General features: G+C 37.1%; 1 protein-coding gene across 5 annotated transcripts in view; it reads left to right on the forward strand.

The window, feature by feature from the left end:
* RAD17 (RAD17 checkpoint clamp loader component) overlaps nucleotides 1–12,786 on the forward strand; it is a 38,852-nt gene that overhangs the window by 20,268 nt on the left and 5,798 nt on the right. For 4 of the 5 annotated variants that reach the window (XM_053223576.1, XM_053223583.1, XM_053223585.1 and 1 more), the window contains 6 exons: nucleotides 1,868–1,979; nucleotides 5,930–6,112; nucleotides 8,002–8,087; nucleotides 8,206–8,352; nucleotides 9,844–9,993; nucleotides 11,748–11,868. In XM_053223576.1, the coding sequence (XP_053079551.1) occupies nucleotides 1,868–1,979; nucleotides 5,930–6,112; nucleotides 8,002–8,087; nucleotides 8,206–8,352; nucleotides 9,844–9,993; nucleotides 11,748–11,868 (799 nt within the window). The remainder of the gene's footprint in view (nucleotides 1–1,867; nucleotides 1,980–5,929; nucleotides 6,113–8,001; nucleotides 8,088–8,205; nucleotides 8,353–9,843; nucleotides 9,994–11,747; nucleotides 11,869–12,786) is intronic. The other variant, XM_053223590.1, reaches the window with a different exon arrangement.

A 12,786-nucleotide genomic window follows, 5' to 3' on the forward strand; every position in this document is an offset into this window, starting at 1 on the left:
CTGACTTCGGCTCAGGTCATGATCTCAAGGTCTGTGAGTTCTAGCCCCGCGTCAGGCTCTGTGCTGACAGCTCAGAGCCTGGAGCCTGTTTCAGATTCTGTGTCTCCCTCTCTCTCTGCCCCCCCCCCCCTTCATGCTCTGTCTCTCTCTGTCTCAAAAATAAATAAATGTTAAAAAAAAATTTAAAAAATAAAAATAAACCAGATACCATTTTTCATGTATCAGTTTGCAAAACATTTAAGAAATCAACAAAAAGGATTGCCAAAGAAGGAGAAAATAGGCATTCTCATATACCATTGGTAGAAAAAATAAAATTGGTAATTGTTAGACTTTCAAAGGCACTGTCCTTTTTTTTTTTTTTTTTTTAACGTGTATTTATTTTTGAGACAGAGAAGACAGAGCATTGAACGGGGGGAGGATCAGAGAGAGAGGGACTGACACAGAATCTGAAACAGGCTCCAGGCTCTGAGCTGTCAGCACAGAGCCTGACGCGGAGTGCAAGATTATGACCTAAGCTGAAGTCCGATGCTTAACCGACTGAGCCACCCAGGTGCCCCAAAGGCACTCTCCTTTTACAGAAATATTTGTGCTGCTGACAAAGATAAATTTGTGGTGAAAAATGGGAAACAATGTAATGTCCCTTCATTGGGGAAACTGGTAAATTATAATATACTCATAATGTTTTTTTAAAGTGAAATACAGTTAAAGGTGCTATTATAGATCGCAGAGAATGGTATTAAGTAAAAAGTCATGTTATAGAATAATACATGTAGGGGCACCTGGGTGATTCAGTCATTTCAGTATCTGACTCGTGATTTTGGCTCAGGTCATGATCACAGGTTTGTGGGATCGAGCCCTTTGTCAGGCGTGGAACCTGCTTAAGATTCTCAGTCTTCTTCTGCCCCTCTCCTGCACTTGGGCACTCTCTCTCTCAAAGATAATGATGATGATAATAATAATAATACATGTAATATGACCCTACTTGTATTTAAAAGTTAACTATGTTGGGGTACCTGCGTGGCTCAGTCATACAAAGCGTACAACTTTTGATTTTGGCTCAGGTCATGATCTCATGGTTCATGGGATTGAGCCCCGCATTGGGTGCCATACTGCATGGAGCCTACTTGGGATTCTCCCTCTCCCTCTCTCTCATTGCCCCTCCCCTGCATGAGCTCGTTGCTCGCTCTCTGTCAAAAAAACAAAAACTTTAAAAAGTTAACTATGTCTATACATACTTTTAGGTTCTCTATGTACTTAGAGATATTTACAGAGAAAGTAGTCTGGAAAAATACTCACTAGAATATTAACAATTGTGACAAAGTTTAGGATATGGGGAGACTAACCTAGAACAGTAAATTTTTCATAAAGACTTCTGAAACAGCTTTGATTAATAAAAATATATTCAAAGACAATAGGAAAGTACTATTTTTTGTGTTTTAATCAGTTTTTACAAAATCTGAAATGGGTGATATATGAGCTGTCACATAAATTCGACTTAAGTCTTGTTATCAGTAAACCATTAGGGTTTCTTAAGGTGAGAAGGAAAGAGAAATTTTTCTGGTCTTATACTTGGCCTGACAAGGGAGTGATATTTGTATATATGTATGTACATATAGTTGGGGAGAATCTCAAAATACAATCTAGCCCAAATAAACAAGTAAAATTATTTTATACTCATGAAAATTTACCTTAATCTATGATAAGTCATTGACCTTCCTGAGCAGACTGGTGGTTAACAAGGAAGCTTTTTAGCCTCCAGCTTTGAAAGATTCTAATTTATTTTCATTTAGTTTAGAGAATGGGCGGCGGGGCGGGGGGGGGGTTGTTTTAGAAAAGAGTTTTTTAAACTGTAATTTTTTCATTTTAGAATGGAAGAAATATTACTGTCCCTGACAAAACTTCCCTAGAGTTGCTCTGTCAAGGATGTTCTGGTGATATCAGAAGTGCAATAAACAGCCTCCAGTTTTCTTCTTCAAAAGGTAACTATGAAAGATAAATTCTTACAGTATTATATTAGGTGACTTACTCTTAATTGTTCATGAGATGAAATCAAACTAAATATATTTTAATAACATACATATCTATCTCCATCTTTTTTTTTTGAGATTGTTTCATAAAATCATGTATGTACATGTGCATACAATAAACACACCCCTGTGAATATGTCATTGTATGTATCCATATACCTGAGACAAAACCTGATTTATTTATGTGGTTTACTACTTTACTTTTTAATTGTTTTTTTTGTTTTGCTTTAATTTTAATATTTATTTTTGAGAGTGAAAGACAGTGTGAGCCAGGGAGGGGCAGAGAGAGAGGGAGACATAGAATCCAAAGCAGGCTCTAGGCTCTGAGCTGTCAGCACAGAGCCCGACACAGGGCTTGAACTCACAAACTGCAAAATCATGACCTGAGCTGAAGTTGGACGCTCAACCGACTGAGCCACCCAGGCGCCCCTTTAAAGTTAATTTGGATGAGACTTCCTTGTTCTGCCATTTACCAGTGACTTAGTCTTGCAAATGACAATCATTTTGTGCTTGCATATTCTTACCTTTTATATGAGAACCTCTCTTACAGAGTTGTGTGAAGAATAAGTGAGGTCGCACTTGTAGAGTTTTTATTCCAGTGCTTGATACATATTAAGGGATCAATAAATGGTCAGCTGTTAATGAATTTAATAATATTGTGCTGATCACAAAAGTAATCAATTACTTTTGATTTTTAAATTACTTAAAATTTTTTTTTAATGTTTATTTTTAAGAGAGAAAGAGCATGCGCATAAGCAGGAGAGGGCTGAGAGAGGGAGAACCAGAATCTGGACTAGGCTCCAGGCTCTGAGCTGTCAGCACAGAGCCCTATGTGGGGCTCGAACCCACAAACCATGAAATCATGACCTGAGCCAAAGTTGGACACCTAACTGACCAAGCCACCCAGACGCCCTTACTTTTGATTTTTAATTTATGTAAGATACATTTAATAAATTGATTTACTTCATTTTAAAAAGGTTGCATAGTCATGCTACATTAAAAGAGATAGCACATGGGGCACCTGGTTGGCTCATTCAGTTCAGCATCTGACTCTTGAGGTTTGCTTAGGTCACGATCTCACGGTTTGGTTCGTGAGTTTGAGCCCTTTGTCAGGCTGTGCGGAGCCTGCTTTGGATTCTCTCTCCCTCTCTCTCTCTTTGCCCCTCCCCGGCTCAGTCTAAAGAAAAAAAAAGAGAGATAGTACATGATTTATTGTGCATGGTCTTTCATCAGAAGACATTTAATAAGTCACCACATTGAGGAATTGACCTTGAAAATTTAAAAGGCATCTTTGGAGCTCTCAATCCACCTGAAATCCTAGTATCTACCTACAAGTGTAGCCTGTTCATTAGTTTACATCTCAGTTTTTCTTTTCTTTTTAATTTCTTTTTTCAATGTTTTATTTATTTTTGAGAGTGTGAGTTGGAGCAGGGGAGGGACAGAGAGAGAGAGAGGAACAGAAGATCTGAAGCAGGCTCTTTGCTGACAGCGGCAAGCCTAATGCAGGGCTCGAACTCAGAAACTGAGATCATGACCTGAGCCAATGTCACTCAACCGACTCAAACAACTGAGCCACCCAGGCACCCCTACATCTTTGTTTTTCAAAATAACGATAGAGAAAAGTAAATAGGCAGCCTAATACAACTGAAAGCAGAATTCTGCTTATTCCTATAGAAATGTAAATGGTGCTTAGTTTCACTTAGGTTCACTTAGGAATTACAGGTTGGGAAGGTTGAGGTAGGCCAGTTTGAGATCCTGACTACCATTTATACCATTATTATTCTGAGCTCAGAAATTTTAAAGGGAAGAAAATAATATTTTTTGAATGGGTCAGGAACTGTATGAGCAATCATATATTTTTACATTTAATTTTTGACCAGCCTAATGAGATAGACAATAATAAATCAATTCCAGATCCTATGTTTTTTCTGCTCTTCCAGGCTACTTTTTTCTTTTTTAAGTTTATTTATTTGTTTTGAGAGTGAGTGCACTGGTTGTGGGGTGCGGCAGAGAGAGAGGGAGAGAGGGAATCCAAGCAGGCTCTGTGCTGACAGGCTCTGAGCTGATGCAAGGCTCAATCTCACCACTGTGAAATCTTGACTTGAGCTGATATCAAGAGTTGGATGCTTAACTAACTGAGCCACCTACACACCCCTCAGGCTACGTTTCTTTTTTTTTTTTTTAGTAGATTTTATTTTATTTTATTTTATTTTATTTTATTTTATTTTATTTTATTTTATTTTATTTTATTTTTTTAATATATGAAATTTATTGTCAAATTGGTTTCCATACAACACCCAGTGCTCATCCCAAAAGTTGCCCTCCTCAATACCCATCACCCACCCTCCCCTCCCTCCCACCCCCCATCAACCCTCAGTTTGTTCTCAGTTTTTAACAGTCTCTTATGCTTTGGCTCTCTCCCACTCTAACCTCTTTTTTTTTTTTTTTTCCTTCCCCTCCCCCATGGGTTTCTGTTAAGTTTCTCAGGATCCACATAAGAGTGAAACCATATGGTATCTGTCTTTCTCTGTATGGCTTATTTCACTTAGCATCGCACTTTCCAGTTCCATCTACGTTGCTACAAAAGGCCATATTTCATTTTTTCTCATTGCCACGTAGTATTCCATTGTGTATATAAACCACAATTTCTTTATCCATTCATCAGTTGATGGACATTTAGGCTCTTTCCATAATTTGGCTATTGTTGAGAGTGCTGCTATAAACATTGGGGTACAAGTGCCCCTATGCATCAGTACTCCTGTATCCCTTGGATAAATTCCTAGCAGTGCTATTGCTGGGTCATAGGGTAGGTCTATTTTTAATTTTCTGAGGAACCTCCACACTGCTTTCCAGAGCAGCTGCACCAATTTGCATTCCCACCAACAGTGCAAGAGGGTTCCCGTTTCTCTACATCCTCTCCAGCATCTATAGTCTCCTAATTTGTTCATTTTGGCCACTCTGACTGACATGAGGTGATATCTGAGTGTGGTTTTGATTTGTATTTCCCTGATAAGGAGCGATGTTGAACATCTTTTCATGTGCCTGTTGGCCATCCGGATGTCTTCTTTAGAGAAGTGTCTATCAGGCTACGTTTCTTAAGTGATGCATTCTGAGTTTTGAACAGATTTACCAATGAAATTTCAACACAGGCATATTCGTAAATTGAAGACTGCCCAAATCAATGTTAAGCATCCACTGCAGAACCATACTGCCTGGTTTCAAATCACTTACCAGATGATGACCTCAAGCTAGTAACTTAAACTCTTTATATGTCCTATCTTTTTTTTTTTTCTTTTTTAACATTTATTTATTTTTGAGAGACCGAGCAAGACAGAGCACGAACAGGGGAGGGACAGAGAGAGGGAGACACAGAATCCGAAGCAGGCTTCAAGCTCCGAGCTGTCATCACAGAGCCCGACGTGGGGCTAGAACTCATGGACCACAAGATCATGACCTGAGCTGAGGTCGGAGGCTTAACCGACTGAGCCACCCAGGCGCCCCTATATGTCCTATCTTCAATACATATAATAGTAGTTCTCTCCTAATCTCAAGTGTTTTGAGGATTAAATTGGTTAGTACATATCATGAACCAAGAATAGGACCTTGCACAGGCAGTACTGTGAGAAATCAAGATGATAGGCCTGTATTAGTGTCATTTCAATGTGTGAAAATTTGAAATTTTTGTCATGAGATACTTTTAGATGACATTTTATTTCATTTTAATAGTTGAGTAACCCAAAGAGGACTGTTACTTAGTTCACAGATTTTACATTATTGTGTATTAGAAAAGTATATTTTAATTAGAATATGTAGTGTAACTGTACCTAAAATGTTCTCAGTTTTGTTTTTCATATTTTAATTTTATTTCCAATATTGTCTCTTGGGTGTATATTATTTAGGAGAAAACAGTTTTTGGCCAAGGAAAAAAGGAACATCTTCATTAAAATCAGATGCTGCGCTGTCAAAATCAAAACGAAGAAAAAAAACAGATAGGGTTTTTGAAAACCAGGAGGTCCAAGCTATTGGTGGCAAAGATGTTTCACTCTTTCTCTTCAGAGCTTTGGGGAAAATACTATATTGTAAAAGTAAGAAAATCTTACATTTTATTAAAAATCTGTTAGGTATTCGTCCTACAACAGAAACAAAATACCAGTTTTTGAAAATGTCATGTATTTGGCAGTTAGGGCCAGGTCTGACACTGTTTGGCAAGGCCTAAGACACAGTAGGTAAATGTATTTAGGTACAGTATTTTTGGACTGTGGATGGGATTAAATGTAAAAACTACTGTCTGTAAATCTTTAAAATTATAGTTTGCTGAAGGTAAACTATGTATCAGTTCCTCTAGAATTTTAGTGGCACATGTTGGTAGCCCAACACCAGAACCCTAGACAAGTTGTCAGGTAGCGTCAGGCTTCTTTGGATCTCCTTACATTTCTTTTCACTAGCTGCTCTCTCCACAACCAGAGATGTTCCATCGCCCTTTTCTGTATTTGATGCCTGGTTCCCCTCCGACCCTCCATCTGCATCACCCATCACCCAGCTCCCAAATTGCCTCTCTTTTCAATAAAATCCCAAACTTCTATTTCTTATGTAGAAAATATCACTTCTTAGCCGATCCTGAAGGAAGAGAATTAGGATTGGGGGCTGGGGGGGTGGGATCTGACCTGCTTTTATGTAGATTAAAGTAATTCATACAAAATTTTGAGGGAAACTGTTGCCATGGTTTATAAATTTTTTTTTAATGTTTATTTTTGAGAGAGAGATAGAGTACAAGCAGGGGAGGGGCAGAGAGAGGGAGACACAGAATCTGAAGCAGGCTCCAGGCTCTGACCTTTCAGCCCAGAGCCCGTCGCGGGGCTCGAACTCATGAACCATGAGATCATGACCTGAGCCAAAGTCGGACCCTCAACTGACTGAGACACCCAGGTGCCCCTGCCATAGTTTATAATAGTTTTATATGTTATACCACAAAGTAAATAATCATAATGGACTATTGAAAAAAGTCCTTTGTGTACAATGGCTTCAATTTTCTCTCAGATGTTCAAATCTCGTGTAAATTAACTGCTTCAGTGGGTCACAAGTAGTATGTGAACAGACATTCATTTAAGCTTTGTGTTTATCATGCCTGTTATTATCTGAGATTTTTTTCTGGTTGCCAAAAGCCCAGTTGTTTTAAACCACTGTTTTTATCTTTCTATAACACTGAGTGCCTCTTATACCTGTTTTCCATCTTCTTACCTCCTTACCTCTTTCTTTTCTGTTGTCTTTCTGTATTTCTGCTTCATTGTCTCCTCACTCCAGGCATCCTTCTTGTTTTAGGCTATTACCTCTCAGTTTCTTCTTTCCAGGTGGTTGAAAATTTGAGATTTCTAAATGGAAAATTTCATGCCACCTGAAGATGAACCTGGCATCACTTAGGTGGAAATGAAGACACCCTCTGTCCTTGGATCCTCTTAACTCTGAACCTCAGTGGCTATTCCCACTGATACTTTCCCTTCTACACTTTCTTTTCCTTCTTAACATTCATTTGCAGCTTCCTGCATCAGGGAACAGGGTCTGTGTTCTCTCGTGCAGAAAGCAACCTCATCCTACATTGTAAATAAAACAGTAAAGATCTTTATATTGGGAATGAGGATCAAAAGAAAGCAACTCAGAACTGAAAAGGTGAAATGCAGAGTGCTTTGAGAACTGGAATATTTTAATACTAGAAAAGCCATAATCCAGGCGTCAGAATTCTAATTTGAGTTAAGAATAGTGATAGTGAGGCTACCAACTATATACATATAGTAGCAAGGCGCTATAGTAGTGAGGCAACTTACATAGGTCTCCAGTTGCATTGTTTTTATTTTTAATATCTTATTTAGTATGTTTGGTATCATGTGCCTAAAGTATTGGAAAAAATCTTCAAATGAGTGGTTCTATGTAACTTTAAGGTGATGTTATTTTTAATAATTCCAGAATTTTTTTTTTATAGGAGCATCTTTAACAGAATTAGATTCCCCTCGGTTGCCTTCACATTTATCAGAGTATGAAAGGGATACCTTACTTGTTCAACCTGAGGTAAAGTCTTTAATAACATATACTACTTTTTCAGGATATATATTAGTTACATTTATGGAAATGTCCGTTTAACCACAGAATTTTCACCAAAATAATATGTGTATGCTTCTTTTTATAGGAAGTAGTAGAAATGTCACATATGCCAGGAGAGTTATTTAATTTATATCTTCACCAAAACTACTTAGATTTCTTCGTGGAAGTAGATGATGTTATGAGAGCCAGTGAATTTCTGAGTTTTGCAGATATCCTCAGCGGTGACTGGAATGTAAGACCATTTGACTTAACCATTTTTGTTTATGAATGTTTCCTCCAAATGGAGAAAGCTTGCTTTTATTCGTCGTTATTGGACATCTTATGTAACTTCTTAATAACAATGATAAAATTATTTAATCCAACTCAGTGTTTCTAATGACACCGGTTAATCTGATTTTTTTGGTGATAATATAACACTAATCTTTTCTGAAGTTATTTTCTGATTATAAAACTAATATATTCAGAAATTTTGACAACCATTGAAAAGTAGATAGGGAAGAAGTGTGTTTTTTATACTTTCTTTTACTTTTTTAAACAACTTTTTTCATAACTTTCAAATTATTCACTATAAAATTTATATTTTTTCTTAACATTTTAACACAGCTCTGATCAATGTAATAGCCACTAGCCACATATGGGTATTTACATTAGGTTAAATCTAACTTAATTTAAAATTCAGTTCCTCAGTCACACTGGCCACATTTCCAGCATTCCATAGCTGCATGTGGCTAGTACCACTGTGTTAAACAGCTAGATACAAAATGTTTTTGTTACAGAAAGTTCTTTTGGACAACATTGTTTTAATATGTTAATATTTCTGTTATAAATTTGAAATAGTATTAATAATTAAAATTGGAAAAGATACAGTGAAAAACATGTATGATATGGTTTCTGTATTTAGAGTTTCATTATTCAGCAGTTGTGTTTGCTTAATTTTTCTTATATTTTTTATTTTAAAACTTTCTAACCTATAGACTAATGGAAGAATAGTATGATGAATGCCTATATACCCTTAGCTTTTGTTCACCAATTTTTCACATTTTGCTACATTTGCTTAATCTCTGTGTGTTTATACACTTGTTTTGGCCCAATATTTGGAAAGTAATTGCAAACATCATGTCACTTAATACTTATCCATGTGTAAGGACCTTGCCCTATTATAACCATAATGGCATTTATCACACTTAAGAAAACTAACATTGGGGTCCCTGGGTGGCTCAGTTGGTTGAGCATCTGACTTCAGCTCAGGTCATGTTCTTACAGTTCGTGAATTTGAGCCCCGCATCAGGCTCTGTGCTCACAAGCAGTTCAGAGTCTGGAGCCTGCTTCAGATTCTGTATGTCCCTCTCCCTCTCCCCACCTCTGCTCATGCTCTGTCTCCCCCAAATAAGTAAATATTTAAAAAAATTAAAAAAAAGAAAACTAACAATTCAGTAACATATTGTCATTATTTCGATTTCCCCCGTTGTCTCAAAATGTATTTTAAGTTATTTTCAACACCCATATCCAAGATCCATAGTTCACACATAGTGGTTGATTGTTATGTCTCAGTTGAATTTGATTTAGGTAATTTTGTAGCTTATTATTTTCAGGGTTGTGGTAATGTTGGAAAAAGTGAACACTAAATAAATATGGTTGGTGGTTTTTTGGCATCAGCAAGATGAATAGCACTACTTTATAAATCTCTCATTTTCATTATTTTACATTTTGTCTCCTTTTTTAGATACGCTCCTTACTCAGGCAATATACTACATCCATAGCTACGAGGGGTGTGATGCATTCCAATACAGCACGAGGATTTGCTCATTGCCAAGGAGGAGTATCAGGTTTTCGACCCTTGCACAAGCCTCAGTGGTTTTTCATAAGTAAAAAGGTAAAAAAAAAAAAAAAAAAAAGAATTGTGTACTTTTAGTAGGTAAACTTCATGGCATGTGAATTATATCCCAATGAAGCTGTTACTTTTTTTTTTAGTTTTGAAAAAGTGTCTTAGTAGTAGTAAAAAATAGTTGTTAATTCCCACAATTTTCTTCAAATTACATTAAGACATAAAAAGGACACTCTTCTTGAATACCCAGTCATTATTTTTAAGGAAAAAAAGCTCTCAAATTTTGAAAACTTATATTTTATTTATTAGTTGACTAGTAGTGAATTCAAAGTATCATTATAATTATTTTTTAATTTTAATTGAAAATAGGGGCATCTGGCTGACTCATTTTGAAGAGCATGAGACTCTTCATCTCAGAATTGTGAGTTCAAGCCCCACATTGAGTCTAGAGATTATAGAAAGAAAGAAAGAAAGAAAGAAAGAAAGAAAGAAAGAAAGAGAAAGAAAAGAAAAAAAAGAGAAAAGAAAAAGAAAGGAAAGCAATCCTGGGATTGCTTCTAACCATCTGGACAGATTATTTTACCTAATGTATACTTCATTTCCACAGCTTTAAATGCATTGGATTGAATTAGAAGTTAAAAATAGGTGGTCCCACAAGTTGAATACTACACACAGAGATTTTTTTTTCATGAATTTCCAGTCTTTAAAAATGAGTATAATAATTAAAACTCAGATATGGATTTCTGGCTCAGAATGTCTGGACTCTCCTGAAATAAATGCAAAGTAAGGCAGTACTGGCCTATATTTTTACATGGCAACAATCTGGCCGAGCCAAATAGCATCTCCCCGTTGAAGATGGGAGTGATGGGCACCTTCCCCAGCTGCTTCACTGCACTGATTTATGTACCTGCCTGTCTCCTAGAGCATCTGAATTTGTGACGCAGAACTGCATCATCTCTAAGATATCTTCCAGTTCTTTTTAAAAAAAAATTTTTTTAATGTTTATTTATTTTTGAGACAGAGGGAGACTGAGCGAGAGTCGGGGAGGGGCAGAGAGAGAGGGAGACACAGAATCTGAAACAGGCTCCAGGCTCTGAGTTGTCAGCACAGAGCCTGATGCGCGGCTCGAACCCTCGAACCATGAGATCATGCCCTGAGCCGAAGTCAGATGCTTAACTGACTGAGCCACCCAGGTGCCCCACATATCTTCCAGTTCTTAAATCATATGGCGAAATAGGAGCCTGTAATTCATTACCTAAGACATTTTTTCCAAAGATTTCTTGGGGAATTTCATGACTTGTAACGAATTTGTATCCCTTATTGACTTGCTTTGCTATTTATAGCACTTATATTAATTTTGCCGTATAGTTACATATGAATTGTTTGTAAAACCATAAGCTCTTTGAAGGCAGATTGTACTTGTCTCCTTATCAGCCTAGCATTGTACCGTGTTAACTAAAGAATATTAATTCTTTAATTGAGAACAGTATCCTCACATAATTTGTAATGTATGCTCATAAACAGAATTCCTTTGATTTTTAAGGTTTATTTTCCTTCTATCTTAAGTCTCTTAAAAAATTCTTGTTGCTGTTATGTCAAATATGAAATAGTTCTATAGGTAAAATGCTTAATTAGATAAGGCTAGAACAATTATAAAAAACTAATTAGGTAAACTCTTAAAAGTATGTTTCTGGTATGTATAAACACACTTTGTGATACAGTAAACTTCATTTGTCTAGGAATACATCTCCATTTTTTTTAATTTTATTTTTCATTTCATGTTCCCCCCCACTTCTATACAGTTTCGGGAAAACTGCCTGGCAGCAAAAGCTCTTTTTTCTGACTTCTGCTTACCAGCTTTATGCCTCCAAACTCAGCTGTTGCCATACCTTGCTTTGCTAACCATTCCAATGAGAAATCCAGGTAATAACATGGGTTTTTGTTTAATCCAAGAAGTAATGTTTTGTTTTGTTAATTTGAGAGAGAAAGAGAGAGAGAAAGCGAGCAAGCGCGAGTGGGGCAAAGGGGGAGAAAGAGAGACATATTAAATTTTTTTTTTTTTAATGTTTATTTACTTTTGAGACAATGCGAGAGACAGAATGCAAGCAGGGGAGGGGCAGACAGAGGGAGACACAGAATCCGAAGCGGGCTCCAGCCTCTGAGCTGTCAGCACAGAGCCTGACGTGGGGCTCGAACTCATGAACCGTGAGATCATGACCTGAGCCAAAGTTGGATGCCTAGCCGACTGAGCCACTCACATGCCCCGAAAGAGAGATAATCTTAAGCAGGCTCCATGCTCAGTATGGAGCCCCACATGGGACTTGATCCCATGACCCTGGTATTATAACCTGAGCCGACATCAAGTTGGACGCTCAACCAACTGAGCCACCCAGGCGCCCCCAAAAGTAGTGTTTTATAACCTTATCTTTTTAAAGTCAACTCATTGCTACAATCTAGTGAGACTAAATTTTTTTTCCATTATTTTTTGATCCAAAATTAACATGTTTCAGATTTGGAAAGGAAGAAAGAATTCAAATAATAATAGAAGTTAATAAAAAGAAAAACTAATAACCACAGGTAATTTCTTTTGAAAGATTGGTGTAAGTTCTTCCTGACGTTTTTCTGTGCATAGCAAATATTAGGTATATGCTTTAATTGGCATATATCACTTACCATGGATAGCACTCCATATGTTATAAATTAGTATTCAGTCAGCTCCGCAGACTGGGAAGTCCAAAATCAAGATACAAGCAGATGGTGAAGGCCTCCTCCCTAGCTTATAGATGGTCATCTTCTCATATTCTCACATGGCAAAGAGCAGAGCAAGAGAGAGGTCTCTGT

This window comes from Acinonyx jubatus, chromosome A1 (assembly GCF_027475565.1).
Source record: "Acinonyx jubatus isolate Ajub_Pintada_27869175 chromosome A1, VMU_Ajub_asm_v1.0, whole genome shotgun sequence".
Taxonomy (NCBI): domain Eukaryota; kingdom Metazoa; phylum Chordata; class Mammalia; order Carnivora; family Felidae; genus Acinonyx; species Acinonyx jubatus.